This window comes from Polistes fuscatus, unplaced genomic scaffold (genome assembly GCF_010416935.1).
Source record: "Polistes fuscatus isolate 324 unplaced genomic scaffold, CU_Pfus_HIC Scaffold9, whole genome shotgun sequence".
Classification (NCBI taxonomy): Eukaryota; Metazoa; Arthropoda; class Insecta; order Hymenoptera; family Vespidae; genus Polistes; species Polistes fuscatus.
The window spans coordinates 2,609,037-2,625,079 of NW_025113173.1; the positions used below are offsets into that span (position 1 = coordinate 2,609,037).

Sequence of the window (16,043 nt, forward strand, 5' to 3'; positions counted from 1 at the left end):
TGACCAATTAAAAGTAAAAAACGAATCGAACGTGTAACGCGTAATTTCCCGTGCGTTTGTGTGTATACCCCCACCCTCCTTAATCGAAAAAAAAAGAAGAGGAGGAGTGAGGAACTAAAAAAAAAAAAAAAGTCGTTGAATTGTTCATACTACATATTATATATCATATAATATAATCTTTCCGATCGTGATAAACTTCATCGATGCGTTCGTTGTGTTAATTCCCCTTGAGACTTAACCTGGCCCCTACCTCCCACCCCCACACACCCACCTGTCCTCTTTCTATCACCTAAAAAGCAAAGTACGGGCTGACCTTTTCGTTGGTCACGAACAATCCGGAAATGTCACGGTGTTAATTTTGTTTTTTCTTTCTTCCCCCCTATTTATCTTTCATATTATTAATATTCTTCCCTTTGCATTTAAATCCATTTATTTTTGTAATCTTTCTTTCTTTCTATTCATCTATTCGTATGTTCACTGAAAGTTCCTCTTTTCCAAAGTAGAAAAATGCCTAAAGTAATAGCGAAGGCGACGATGATGAGCTTTGCAAGGCAATTCGCTCCAGGGGGGGCTTTTTAAAGGTTGGCCAGAATGAACCGGAGTTTGCACGGAAGTGGCCAATCGACGGAAGAATTAGAGAGAGAGAGAGAGAGAGAGAGAGAAAACGCGTCACCTCCTCCACACCTCTGGCTTTCCTACTCCCCAACCCCAACTATTTGCTCCGACATTTCCTTGTCATCGAATAAAACTCGTGGAAGAAAAACTAAATGTTCATTCGCGTGGGAGAACAAATTTTATTACATCGAGTTACGATTATTATTTGTAACGAGTCGCGTTTACGATTAAAAAAGGAAAAAATAAAAAAACGAAAAACAAGAAGAGAGGAAGAGATAAAATATACACGAGAAAAAGGGTGAAGGTAAGGTAAAGGGAAACGAAATGTGACTATATAACAATCCCCCCAGCCCTATGCGTAATTCACTATACCCTAGCGTATCCCGTGGTGTGCTTTATATTATTCAATCATGAGCTTTCTCGTATCGATCACGAGTTTTATAAAGTAAAGCCACGAATTTGCCTGACATAATGTGTGTGTGTGTGTGTGTGCCACGACATTGTTTTATATTTCATTTATCTAAGACCACAGTATAATAGTTTCCCCATTGTGTTATATTAAATAAGAAAATCTTGGCAAAAGCGTAACCCACACATCCTCTACCACCCCTCAACCCGCTTGCAAAGTACACACGGAAAAGAAAAGAAAAAGAGAGAGAGAGAGAGAAGGTAACACAGGATGAGTGTACTTGACTTGAGTGATAACAACGAACCCGATGAATCACGATGAAACAAGCTTATGAATAATACGCCATGTGATCGATAAGATCAAACCTAGTTTGAACATCTGTAATCATGTTCGTTGCTGGCCTAACGCAATTATTACAATTCTTTTTTATCTCTCTCTCTCTCTCTCTCTCTTTCAATTTTACTACACCGACCGCAATTTTTTAATCTGAAAAATTTCTTTCTCACTCTCGCGTCGGGTTAGATTGGAAAGATAAAAGGAATGAAAGGGAACACGAGAGATAAAGAGAGAGAGAGAGAGAGAGAGAGAGAGAGAGAGGATAAACTCATTGGTGGTACTAAATTAAAGAGAACGATGTGTACACGAGTCAAACACCTTGATAACTTTTGATCAATCCCAACGTTTGCTCTCGACAAAGAATTTAGCCGGGGTTAGTAGTTCGTGTTGAACGAGATGAAAGCGATTATCGAAAGAAGAGGAGAAAAAATGAAAGAAAATAAAGCAAACACAGGACACACACACACATATATACATATATATATATAGAAAATAGATGTAGATTTTAGCCAAATATCGGAGAAGATCAGGAAAAATCATTAAAAGTCGTTCTCGTGATGGCCTTCGAGCGTAATCCGCGAGTGCATAACTTTTCGTAGGAAACGTGGACAAACGTAGTGATATGCATGCACCCTTAATACATAGATAGGTCGCGAAATGTGGGTGAAAAGAGTGGTAAAAGAAAGAGGTTGACGAGCGTGTCGAGATAAAGAGAATGAGAGAGAATGAGAGAGAGAATGAGAGAGAGAATGAGAGAGAGAGGGAGGAAATGAGAGAAAGAAGGGTCTGAGCTTGCTTGCTTGCTTGCTTGCTTGCTTGCTTGGTTGCTTGCTTGCTTGGTGGGGGATCAATTTAGAAGCCGTGACTCACTCGACACGGTGACGTCGTTAGCGAGTACCCCTCGCAGCCCTCTCTGTAAAAAAAGGAATAATCCGGTAGGTCTCACGGCCTCTCTATCTTTCTCTCTATAAGCGGGGACTAATCGAGGCCAGTGCACACACCTCCTCTCGGAGGATGGGTTGAAACGTGAAAGAGGAGGAGAAAGAGAGAATGAGAGAATGAGAGAATGAGAGGATGGCGTTTGGTAAAACTCTTGAAGGGTAGGAATGGATGTAGCGTAGAGGAAGAGGAAGAGGAAGAGGATGAAGATGAGGATGAGGATGAGGAAGGGTGAGGTTAGGAGGATGAGGAAGAGATAGGTGGTGGTGAGGAAGTTCTCTCACTCACGACGAGCGGTCGACGGGGCTCGAGTATTATTCTCGGTATTCTAGTGTAACACTTGACGCCGCTTGGGGAGTAAGAGAAGGAAGAGATGTGGTGGTTGTGGTGGTGGTGGTGGTAGGGTGGCAGGGTGGTAAGGTGGTAGGGTGGTAAAATAGGGGAGAGAGAAAGGGAGGAGAGGGTGGATCGTGGCGATCCAGGAAAAACGTGGAGTGCAAAAGGGCACGAGATGCGAAGGCACGCTGTATACAATAACGCGACTCAGCTAGCTACTAGCTAGGTAGCTAGCTAGCTAGCTAGCTAGCTCCTCTTCTCGTTACGTACGAAAGCTCAACCGACGAGCTTTGCGCGCCGGCGGTTTCCCCCTTCTCTTTTTAGAAAAAAAAAAGAAGAAAAAAAACAAACGAAAAAAAAGGAGAAGAAAAAAGATATAGGGAGGAAAAAGGAGAGGGAGGATGGGCTTGCCGGAGGTTAATAAAAAGAAATAAAAATAAAAAAGAGGAAGAGATGGAAAGAGAAAAAGAGAGAAAGAGAGCGAGAGCAAAAAAAAAAGAAAAAAAGGAAAAAAAGAGGAAAATATAGAAGGGGTAGAAAACATCCTAATCTACGGTAGGAGTCTTAACATCCCTTCGCCCCAATTACCGTCTCGTTCGCGATCATAATTTGCATCCGACCCGTATATTTCCTCGAGGAGCAAGAGAAACTACGCGATCCTTCTCGTAACCCTCCAATCTCCGCCAACATAAATGAACCTTAGATGAAACTCTCTTTCTCTCTCTCTCTCTCTTCTGTAGCATCCCTCTCATCCAACGAATTATCCCTTATCGAATTTAATATCGGATACTCTCTCGTTGGTAAGTGAAATGCGTCAACTTTGGTTAAGAATGAACAGGAGATCGACGAAAAAAAAGAGACCTGTATTATATTATTATATTTGTCATTATTCTCTTCTTTTTTTTGTTTATTGTTTTTTTAATGCATTATAAGGAAACGTACTTCGAAAAGATAATTTGGCTTACTCACTGGATACGAAGTTAACGTCGAGGATACGTTGATGACGTCGTCGATGACTCGTTGATCGAGGATCAACGAAAAGTGGCATCCTTCTTTCCTTCCTTTTAATCTTTTCCTTTCTCTATTTTTCTCTTTCTCTCTCTCTCTCTCTTTCTTTATCCTTCGTCGTATCCTAGCACGCCACCACCTGTCCGGGCTCCCGGCATGTCCCGCAGCTCCCGAACGGTCCAACACGTTACTTCGGCAACACCCACTTTCTCCTTTGGCCTCGTAACCTCGAGGGCTACTTTTCTCTCACTCTCTCTCTCTCTATCTATCTCTCCCTCTCTCTGTCTCTCTTTCTCTCTCTCGTTCTCGTTACCTCTACCTATCTTTATCTCTCCCTTTTTCGACGAAGGCGCAGCACAGGCACACAAGCACCTCTACCACCACCTTTCAAACAAGCACGACCAACACGAACGACTACCCCGCCTCCGCAAAAACCACCGTGGCCATCCCCCCAGCTAAAGGATGATAACACACCTAACACAGGAACGGTAACAAACGCTGCCAGCAGCGGCAAATAACAACTGACCGAAAAAATTAAGTGTCAGTTCGGTTTTGCAGCAGCCGCTTGCTTTGCAATGCGTGCTGGAGCTCACCTCTGTTGCAAGGTGAGGAGGACTCGTCGTTCCCTCTTTATCTATCCTTCTTTCTCTCTTTCTCCCTACTCTCTTTCTCTCTTTCTCTTTTTCTATCTATCTATCTACCTCTCTCTACCTCTCTCTCTCTCTCTCTCTCTCTCCTGCCCTATCGACTAGCCCCCGCCGCCGTGACCCATCCCCCCTCTCACCCTCTTCAAAAGCGCACGATGTTATGCCGACGCTGTCGAGGAGGCTACTGCCGTCGAGCAAAGTGACGCTGTTCCGTGGTGACAGGGCGTCCAAGATACGCACGTGCAGTACCGCCACCTCATCCCCTATCCATCTCCAATACCAACTCATTGTTAAGCAAACTATATAATCAGCAGACGATAGGAACCCCTTTTACTTCATCATTAAGGGAATACAGTTACGTTTACATTTTTATCGTAAAACCTACCCTTCCATACTCCCCCTAACATGGATCTCGATTATTTCGAGATTTAATTCCTCTTCGTTCTATCCCGAGACCATCTTCCGCAAGCAACGAGAAAGCCTCTGAGAAAAACAGTCTCCTCCTCCTCTGTGCCAATGGGTATATTATTCTCTCCTTCCCGTCATCCTGACCACTTTCGCCATCTATCGTCAAATTCTGGTTAATTTAGCAAGAGTTTTGCCTAGGGAATTATCTTCTCTGTTGGAAAGAAAGGGTAGTTACAGTTTGGTTACTAAATGAAGAGAACAATTTGAATGTTAATTTCGATACTACGAATTTTAATTATAACGTGCGATGTTATTATTATTCGATTTATTTTATAATCCGAAGTAGAATATTAACGGTTCGATAAAAATTATGCAATAATTGTTAATACATTTTGTTGCGCTTTATATAGATGAATAATATATTAATGTTCTATTGTAATGTTTTCATTTCAATTGTCAACTTTACAAACAATATTTATGTAAAATCACAAAAGAAAAGTACCATGTTTATAAGATAATTAAAAGTAAAAACAGTTCGCGGAATCGTATTAACAAATTTTTAATATATGTACGCGCAAATATTCTATTATTAAATTCAAAAATATGCAGTAACATTGTTGTGCTGTTGCTGCTACTGCTGCTGTGATAGCTCAATGATATTATTGGCTGCCTAGTGATTTTCTTTATCCAATAGCGACGCCGAATTTTCGTTGCCGCTGCCATTTTCTCTACCTAATCGACTTTTCAGTAGACGATCTGTTTTTAATAGCTTTAGACGTAAAAAGTAGTATTTAAGGAAGTACTTTTCGCTCGTTTAATATACTTTATCGTAATTGAACACCGTTAAAAACGATGTTTAAGATAATATTATTTATTAACGTAATCAAATAATTGTAAAATTAATCCGAAAATAATTGTTAATCCTAAATATAAATATAATGTCTGACAAAAATGAGAAAAAACAATTGAAAAGAAAGTTTATATCTCTCGAGGACAAAGTAGAAATTTTAAATCGTTTGAAGGATGGAGAAAGGATATCGTCTGTTGGAAAATCGTTCGATTTAAACGAATCTACGATTAGAACGTTGAAGAGAAATGAGGAAAAAATAAGGAAAACCATGGCAGATGGTTGTCCTTTAGGTGCTAAACGTACGACACGCAATCGAGATATTGATATAGTTAAAATGGAACGAGATCTAATGATTTGGTTGTACGACTGTATTGCCAAAAATATTCCTGTTAATGGCAATCGTATCAAAGAGAAGGCATTACAAATCTACAATCATTTGATAGAAATTAGGGGTCCTTCTGCAGATGACAAAAAACAATCAAAATTTAGCGCAAGTAAAGGGTGGTTAGAAAATTTAAAAAAAAGATACTCGTTGCATAATATTAAATTTCAAGGTGAACAGACTGCCTATAAGTTTAAGGCGGAATCGCCTGAAAATCTTGACGCTTACAAAGAAAGTATCACTCTTGATATGTGTACAAATTTAGCAGAAAATCTCTTGATAAATCCAATGTTAACAAATTGTTCCTTAAATACTAGAATAATGAAAAACATAGATAAGTCTCGATTACCTGTACTCTGTAATTCTAATAAAATTTCTCGTATGTCAAAAAATATTTTCAAGAAACGGTCATGTAATTATTTGAAAATGATCCAAAAAGGAAATGATAATTCATTTCCAGAAAAAGTAAATGTTACTTCTCGCGTAACTGGCAAAGGGTTTAAAAAAGACAAAAACCGTCAAGATTTAGAAGAACTGTTTCGAGAAGAGATGTCAAATGATGAGGAACTGATGGAATTGATTGACGCATCTTCTTCCAATGTATTGGTAAACGAAAATATAAATAAAGAATCGGACGCAAATTTTGATTTAAGTGTTGTGAGCAAGGGACTAGAATTGGGTGAACAATTAAAAACGTTCTTTTTAGAAAATGATCCTTCAACTGTGCGAAGGGAAAAGTTTAAAAAAGAATTGGAAAAATGTTTAGATCCTTATAGGGAGCTCTTGTTAAAATTACATAATAAAACTGAATTTAAAAATAAAAATGAAGATACGTAAGGTGAAGGAAACATTAGGCTCGTTAAAAAATAATTCATTAGGCCATTAATATTGAACAGTGATGACGGACATTGAGAGAGAATCTTTGATCTCAAACGTAAGTTCCTTGTTTTTTGTTGGAAAAAAACCTTTCCAAGAGTTTATATCTTTACTTTCTTATTTAATTTTCTTATATGAAATAATAAGATCAATAAAAATGATTTGAAATATGTCAACATATTTTTATTGCCTGTATTTATAAAATTATATTATACAACCAATGTTGATTAACTAACTGTAATTCAACATTTAAATTATATATATATATGTCTTTTTATTTTATAAAACTGCAATTACTTTTGCACCAACCTAATAATACTAGTGCTAATAATATATATATTTCTTAAAAATATAAAAAGTAAAAAATAATATTGTAAATGCCCAAAAATGAGTTTGAAATTCAAACAATGGAACCGGATAATTATTGTTGCGCCAACCCAATAGCGTGTGCATTAATAAATAAAAAAAGAAACAAGTATTAAATTAATCTACAAAAATGAATTCGAATTTAAAATGTTGAGAAAGCTAGACTTGAGAGCGCCATCAAAAATTAGACACTGAAACTATTTGAAAGGTATGAAACAATGGACATAGATGTCGACTCGTGGTTAAAAGAACATGAGCGGCCATTTGGAAGATGAAAGTTGAAACCACGAAGCTTATATACAAGGAGAACGAATAGGATACGCATTCTCGTCGAATTTGTGTCGTTAAAAATGAGCAAAGATCAGGTACGATTCTCTATAAGAGTGGTACTGTTGTTTGGGAGTTATCCGTTAATTATGGTTAATTATTTGATTAATTTTCTTACAGATCAACAGGTTATTTCATATTGTTGATTTTATGATTTACTATCTAAGCTTAATGTAACTGACAATTACATTTTACACGCAGTATCATTCATTTTTATACTCAATAATTGAGTTAAAGATAAATTGATTCCAATTTCACAATTTTTTTTACAGATATATAGGGTGATTTATTATTATTATTTTCGTTATTTTCTCTTGACCTTGTGATATCATAACTAATTATTCGATTTTCTTTAGTTTATAATTTTTGTATTTACTTCGTCGATTTATTTATCTATTTTTTTCCTAAGTTAAAGGTAGAACTATATATATTATAAAAATCTGACCCCATCGAATCGACGCGCTCTCTAGTGACAATAGAAAACATCCTTTCATACTGCATATACGTAGACACATTTATAACACTGCATTCGTTCTCCTTGTATATAGCTCCGTGGTTGTAACATCAATATGGAAGAGAGTGTTTCGTCTGGCAACGAATTAACAATGAAACGTCGAATGATATTCGGATACTTGCTCTACTCCTGTGGAAAGAGTTTTCTTGTTTACCTAGTGATAGCTCTTATTGCAACACTAAACTATACTTGTGAGTTTATTATCCGATCCGTAGATTATATATTTTTCTAGTGTCTCTGCTTACTGTTGTTACTGCATGGATATAGAAAGAGAAGGGGAAGAGAGAGAAACGCTATACTAATGATGGCCGCTTCCGTATAATTTTGGTGCCAAATTCAAATAGTTCAAAAGACAAAAACTATCTTATTGAAGGGGAGGATTCGACGAATCAAACAATTTTATTTCTTATTAAACTATTAAATAATAATTCGATGCCCCCCCCTCCTTCTTTAATTTTGGATTAGAAAATGAAAAGGAATATAAAATAAAAGAAATAACAAAAACAAAACACACAACATAATATTTGATTCGGTTTGATATGCATGTTTTAAGTATAACCACTTTTTATGCGCATTTTATTATCATTTTTTAACGTCCCTGATTGAGACTATATACTAACGTATTTTTTTTTCATGATTTTATGTATTATGATTACATTAATAATTAATAATATTTATTAATTTGCATTCCTTTCTGACATCGATTGCTTTAAAGATTAATTGCGCGCATGTGGGCTTAATTTTAAACATTTTATTGAATAATTTTGACGATCTTTTAAAATATTCCTTCAACACAGATTATCTAGAAGCGAATAAATGGCATGAGATGTGGAATGGAATAGAATCATACCTAGTTTCTCACAAAAGCTACCTAGAATCTAACAGAGACTATATAGCCTCACAAAATAATTTCCTGAGAGCTATGGAACTGTATCTGAGACAAGCAACGTACAATAACAACAGTACGAATGTAACGTACGAAAAAACAAGGATATACGCAATAACGCCAACTTTTACCAGGGCCGTACAAAAGGCCGAATTGACCCGGCTATCCCAAACTTTTCAACTTGTGCCAAATTTCCATTGGATAATCGTCGAGGACTCGTCAGAGAGGACACAACTTGTCTCGAGATTACTCAAGGAAAGTTCATTAACGACTTATACTCATTTAGCCACGGCTACTCCTCCTAATTATAAACTTGGTAAGGACGATCCTAATTGGAAAAAGCCGCGAGGTGTTGAGCAACGAAATGCCGCTTTGCGTTGGCTAAGGAAAAATGTTGATTCAAGCGAAAACGGCGTTGTATTTTTTGCCGATGACGATAATACTTATTCCGTCAAATTATTCCAAGAGGTAACGTAATATAATCCAATAATATTATTTATAATATATTTCAAGAGTTGAGATGTAGAAATATAATTGTCAATTTTATTTTATATTTGACAATGACTTTTTCTCATTACTTCAAAAATTATTCTATTATTTTTCCATCAACTTAACATATATTATTAAAAAATAAACTACTATGTCGGTATAATTTTCAACCTTCTACTACTCTACTCAAACTAATCCAACTAAATTTCTTAATTTTATTAGAACAGAATTTCCTAAAACACCTGGGTCTTTAAATAATAATTTAATTTCGTAAATGAATAACTCATGATGTTCAATAATCGATGTTATAGTTTCGTACATAATCTAGAAGACAGTAAACTTAGCTAAATATTAATCCCCAATCATCCCCCTTCTTGAAACCTTACAATTGCCCCCAAGGGAGAAATTCTCCTCCCTGTTGAGAAAACTTGTTCCAAGTCAACTTGCTGCATATATTTCAGATGAGAAAGATTCAAAAGGTCGGCGTTTGGCCGGTGGGCCTCGTTGGTGGTCTAATGGTGGAGAAACCTATTTGTGATAATGTAACTAATAAAGTAGTCGGATTTAATGCTGCTTGGAAGCCCAATAGACCGTTTCCTATAGATATGGCAGGTTTTGCTATCAACCTGAAACTCCTATTAGAGAATAAGGATGCATTATTTTCTTATGAAGTTGAGAGTGGTTATCAGGAGAGTGAGATTCTTAGACAAATTGTAACTAAGGATGAACTGGAACCTTTAGCAGATTTCTGTACAAAAGTAAGTAACATTTGGGATCTTTATTTCAGGTAGCAAGTATAGGTAAAAACTTAACACTAACTTTAGTAACAGTTTGTATGTACCTAATATTTTTATCATACCCAGTCAAATGATGATACCCAACAGATGATAGTCTATTTACTGTTACGAAATTCATAGGGTGTTTTTCTTTAATGTTTTTTATCAAAAATTATAGGTATACGTTTGGCATACGCGAACAGAACCACCACGATTGAGCGTTGAGCAATCATTAATAAAGAAAGGGATGCGTTCGGATTTTGGAATAGAAGTCTAAAATCATGACAATGTATCTTCTGTAAAAGATACACAAGTCTTCGTTTGCTAACTGCAGCTTCAGTTCATTCTACGATATGAACATGACTTTTGTGATGGATTTGAATCCACAAACTAATAATGTGGGTTTTATGCAATCAACATAAGTTTTCACTTCAACGTGATATATATATTTTAGATTATATTTAATAAAAGAGAGATCTGTTTTTTGTTGAAATGATTCTATTTGAAAATTGTTGTTCGATAAGGTAGGAATTTATTATATCGACGAACGAATATAGCGGCTGAAAAATCATCGGCTTAATACTTTTGTATTTTTTACTTTTCAATTCGATTTATACTTTATACTGTTATTATTATTATTATTTTCATTTAATTTAATCGATATCTGTTATCGCAAATAATTTCATCTCAATCCGAAATAAAATGTAATGGGAATTTTATATATACTATTTACTTTTACAAATAGTAAAAGTGCATATACACGCGTATTCTTACGAATATCGCGATCAAATTTTTTGTTTTCAAGTGTATATAAAAAAATATTCCTTCTAATATTTATAATAAATAAATACAGACTTAAAACGTGTTTAAAAGAATATTATTTTAATCCATTGTTGCGGAGTCAAATACCATTGACATGAAACTATGGGGTTTGGGTAATTCAAAATTCTAAACTTAAACATAAACTGTCTAGTAAAATTATAAATTTTAAATATTTCATAGTCTTTCAAATTGAACGTTACTTTAAACTTAAAAAAAATGAGAAAATAATTCCCTAATGTAAAAAGGGGTTAAAAAATTTGACCATTGCGAAAATTTCACGAGCCCTTTTCATCGTCGTTCCTTTTAATATCTTCTTTGAATTTTGTTTATTTGGAAATGTCTTTAAATTCTTTATTCGGGTACGTTTTTCTCACGTACAGGAAAAAGCATACATAAAAAATATGCCTTACATTTATAAACCTTCCACAATAATAATAATACTACTAATAATAATACTCTAATAATAATAATAATCATAATAAAAAATTAAAAAATAATAATAATAATAATCGCTAATATTATTTTATTAAAAATTGGAAGCTGCGTAGTAATACTTTTTTTTTCCTCTTTTGATTTTTTTTTTTATCAAGGAAAGCTCTATATGCAAAAAGAGAAAACAAGAAAGTGTGAGAGAGAGAGAGAGTGAGAGAGAATGAGACAGAGCTACGCTCCAGGTTTTTATATTTGTTTTTTTTTCTTTTTCATTTGTCCCATAATTTTTTTTTTTTTTTTTTTTAAATTTTTTTTTTTACGATCATTTTGGCGGCAGATACAAAATTGCTTGAACAAGTGTTAAAGAAGTTTAACGTCGAAGCCTCCTATTTTCTCTCCGATTTTTTGGAAACATCGTCCCGACGAGATAGAGAGAGATAGAGAGAGAAAAAAAAGAAACAGAAAAAAAGAAGAACAATCTTTGCTTCGCAAATCGCGATCCACGTTTTTTCTTTTCATTTTTTTTTTTCTACTCTATTCTATTCTATTTTCTATTCTATTCTCTTTTCTATTCTTTTCTTTTTCTTTTTCTTCTCTCTTCGTCGTCGTGTCCAAGATCGATGTTTTTGTATTATATATATATACATATAATTATAATCATTAATTCTCACATGTCGTTTACGAGCTAATAATGACTTAATAGCTAATAAGTACTTATACATTTGGCAAAACTCTTTTTCTTCTCACGTTACGTGTAAAAAAGCTACTCGAAAACGTTGATAAAATCATTTTCGCGAGATGGAAACAAACGCACCGAATATAATGGATGAACGAAACCAACACATTTCTTTTTCTTGTTTTTTTTTACTTGATTCGAAATTTTTGTTTTATTTTTTTTGTTTCTCGAAATCTACTTAATATTAGTACGATACTTTCTCATCTTCTTTTTTCTCGTTCTTGTTCTTCTTCTTCTTCTTCTATTTATTAATTTGTTCGATAAAGAGTTTCCTTCTCGCGAACACGATCTTCAACAACAACTCGCGTTACAATCATCGTCATCGTCATCATCATCATCATCATTCTTCACTTAAATCTATCGAAAACTTTTTTCCCTTAAATTTATCATTCTTAAATTTTACAAGGTATTTTTCTTTTCTTTTCTTTCCTTAGGGTTTAGAGAGGGTGGGGGCGGTGGGAGGGTTAGGGCAAGGGCGAGAAACGTTTACACAAGCATTTACAAAAACGTATCACATATTTTTTTTTTAAAACTGCGTTTTTGCAAAGAAGCCAACCCTTATTACACAACATACTTGTAATTATTATTATTATTTTTTTTTTACTTTTTATCTTTTTTTTTCTTTTGTATATTCTTAAGGGCAATTAAACAGTCCACAAGCGTACGTATTGTTTTTTCTTTTTCTTTTTCTTTTAAGTCATTCACATTTTTACGATACAATATTCATTGAATATTTGAGTTTTGGAAAATTCCAAAATCTTCTTTTATTTTCTTTATTAATAAATTCGAAATAAAAATTCGAAACGAACGCAAAATTGTATCGTAAACGAATGTGACGACTTGGGGGTGGTTTACAACAACTAACACGCATTGTAGACTCTTTTGTGGAAACAGGCAAGCTTATGTTCGCGCATTCCTATTTATTTATTTATTTAATTAATTAATTATTTTTTTTTTCATCTTTGTCTTTTATCTTTATAATTACCTTCTTAAAAACTTACGAAAACGATCCCTCGAAATGCCATCGATTACGTTCACTCTATATACGTATGTATATGTAAGTATATTTAAAGATAGAGTGAGAGAGATAGATAGATAGATAGATAGATAAATAGATAAAAGAGTGGAAAGAGAGTGAAAAAGAGAGAGAGAGAGAGACGATTTTCCCGTTTATAATAAATGCCAGTAAAAAATTATATAAAATAATTAATAATACTAAAAATAGATAGATAAATAAAAGTATTAAATTGGCCAATAAGTTTTAGCTGTTATTTCGTTTAAATAAAAAACAAAACAAAAAATACCGCATGAACTTATTATTGGTCAATTTAACAATAGAACGGTTTCGTCTAGGTTTTGTCAAGGTTGTTAATTCATTTCACAAAGGTTCGTAGTACGATTTTGTAATGTCGAGAATTAACCCATTGTATAAAATGAAGAACACATAAATCATTTTCAAACATTTTCGACAAAGTTTCAAACAAAGAGTGTATACGAATGGTAGTATGATTTCAAATAGTACAACGAATGTTAAAATTAGAATAAAATAGAATGTAGATGAAATGATTAAATGAAATGGAATCATAATTAATTATTTAGTGATAATTATATATGACTTCGGGTTGCGTCTCCACCAGTATGTAAAAAAAAAAAATGATAGATAGATAGATAGATAGAGAGTCAGTCAGTCTTTAAAAGAAGAATGTAAGATATGTGAAATAAAAAAAGAAAAATAAAAATTTAAAGATAATCACGAATATATATATCCCTCTGAGCGAGAGAGTTAATATAAAAAATTATTATTCAAAATAATTCTATTATTTATATATCGGTTGTATCAAAAAAAAGTTCTTCTTTTCCATATAGAAATAATTTGAAATATATTTCAAGAGTATTTAACTTTTCTCTCATTGGATGGATATAAAATATGCTTTTTGATATCCTAATTCTTTTTCCCTTTCTTATTCTTTTTTTTCTTTTTAAATATCCAAACAACTATGTTTTCTCACGATTCTCGAAAAGTCGAATTAATAAATAGATAATTAATTATCTATAACATATGACAACACGAAACTTGATATAAATAAAAACTAAAACAAACAAACAAAAATTCATCAAATTATATTCATCCAATTGTATTATAGCAAAATGATATTATTATACCTGATCATCATATTATAATTGTTTTTTTCGATACAGAGCCGAGACCCATTATAAAAATAATAATTTTTATTAACTAAAACCCCCATAGCAGTATATAAATGAAAACTAATAAAGTAATGTCGTCAGTTCTATGAGTTTCTTAAACCAAAAATGAATATTATTATATCGAGTGGATCGGGGAGGTAGATAAGTAGTGTTACAAGGTGAGTTACGAGAGAGAGAGGGGGGGAGGGGAGGGAAGGAAAAAGAATAATCTTGAAATTATATATATACACGTTATATAAAATAATGAAAAAAATTCTGTTGACCTTCTTTCGATGACCTCTCATTGCTCACATTAATTCTTCTTCTTCTTCTTCTTCTTCACCATGTTTTATTTTTTTTACTTTAACTTCATTGTTCCATCATTTCATTCGTGCAATCTACTTATTCATTTTTTTATTCATCCCCCCCCCATTTTGAAAAGATCATCGAAAGAAGGTAAAAAAAAAAACATTATACGATTAGAAATGTTCTTTTTTGTTTTTGTTTTTTTTTTCTTCTCTTCCCTTCTTCGTGGCAGATGTATCGCGCGTGGAAAAAAAAAAGAAAATTATGAAAAAAACTGTACGATCATCTGCACGAACGTATGAATGAATGGGGGACTGGGGAAGGGGATGGGGATGGGGATGAGGATAGGGGTTGGGTGCGGACACCCAACATTTCGTGCACTTATAAACTAATCCAGCGTACTAGACTGTGTTGTGTGGGTGTTTGATTATTCTCTAATTTTTTTTTTCCTTCTTCTTCTTCTTCTTTTTTTTTCGTTTGTTTAAATTATGTGCCTCGAAGCGCAGTAGCATCGACCAAAAAAACTAACTATATCGATATACAACATTATCTTCCATTCCTGGGTTCTAACCAATGTTCGGTGGATGAAATTTTATACACTCTGTATATTTTTTTCTCGTCAATTCTTTTCTTTTTTTGTCTTTTTCTTTTTCTTCTACTCCTCTCTCCTTCTCCTCTTTCATTTTTGATATTTTCTTTCACATTCTTCTTCTTCTTCTTTCATCTTTCCTCTTATAAATATATGTGCGTGTTGGGTGCACGTGTAATGTGTGTACGTGTGTGTTAAATTTATGGAAATATTTTTATATAAGCGACCTATCATCAAAAACTTTCATTTGAATTATTCATTCACGTTATTATTTCCTTTTCCTCTTTTTCTATTTAATTTTTTTTAATATTATATATAATATATATAAATATTTTCTACGTAAATACGTTAGAAATACATTGAGAATAAGTTTTTGTTTTGTTTTTTCTTTTTCCCTATCTAAAACGACGAACTATAATAATATCTGATTGAAAATTTTCTTCCAACGTACTAACACCTAACTTCACTAAACACACTTTCGTTTAAAATTTGATTGCCCCTGCTATTTTTGTGTTTCTTTTTTCCTTTTTGCGATCTTTTTCTCCACAAAAATAAAGATAGATAAAAAGATCGTTTTAAAGAGAACGAGATTGAGGAAGAAAGAGAAAGAGAAAGAAAATGACAGAATGAGAGAGAAAGAGAGAGAAAGAGAGAGAGAGAGAGAGACACACACACACAAAGAGTTAGAGAAAATTTCTAATTAGTTCTATGACTTTCCTTTTTTTTTTCTTTACGATTTTTTTTTCAAAGAACAGCTATAAATTACTATTACGCACACTTACGTATTCCCGTATACATACACTCTCG

The 16,043-nt window shown here is 33.7% G+C and overlaps 2 protein-coding genes across 5 annotated transcripts in view; one reads left to right on the plus strand and one right to left on the minus strand.

The window, feature by feature from the left end:
- LOC122525548 overlaps nt 1-4,492 on the minus strand; it is a 28,956-nt gene extending 24,464 nt beyond the window's left edge. For 2 of the 3 annotated variants that reach the window (XM_043648411.1, XM_043648409.1), the window contains exon 1: nt 3,605-4,492. The gene's annotated coding sequence lies outside the window, so the exon portion shown is untranslated. The remainder of the gene's footprint in view (nt 1-3,604) is intronic. The other variant, XM_043648410.1, reaches the window with a different exon arrangement.
- A 2,912-nt stretch (nt 4,493-7,404) lies between these two features.
- LOC122525585 (galactosylgalactosylxylosylprotein 3-beta-glucuronosyltransferase I) lies at nt 7,405-10,883 on the plus strand. 2 transcript variants are annotated; one of them, XM_043648493.1, is made up of 5 exons: nt 7,405-7,537; nt 8,048-8,204; nt 8,811-9,367; nt 9,850-10,146; nt 10,343-10,883. In XM_043648493.1, the coding sequence occupies exons 1-5, from the start codon at nt 7,523-7,525 to the stop codon at nt 10,439-10,441; spliced, it is 1,125 nt and encodes a 374-aa protein (XP_043504428.1). In that variant the 5' UTR covers nt 7,405-7,522; the 3' UTR covers nt 10,442-10,883. The 2 variants fall into 2 exon arrangements, with proteins under 2 accessions (XP_043504428.1, XP_043504429.1); XM_043648494.1 differs by lacking the exon at nt 7,405-7,537 and adding an exon at nt 8,281-8,545 and having other exon boundaries at nt 8,114-8,204.
- The last annotated feature ends 5,160 nt before the right edge of the window (nt 10,884-16,043 follow it).

Bases quoted from the DNA above. Each gene is read 5' to 3' on its own strand.
- LOC122525585 (XM_043648493.1), top strand. The intron at 9,368-9,849 runs GTAACGTAATAT...CATATATTTCAG, and splicing joins CCGTCAAATTATTCCAAGAG to ATGAGAAAGATTCAAAAGGT. The intron at 10,147-10,342 runs GTAAGTAACATT...CAAAAATTATAG, and splicing joins TAGCAGATTTCTGTACAAAA to GTATACGTTTGGCATACGCG.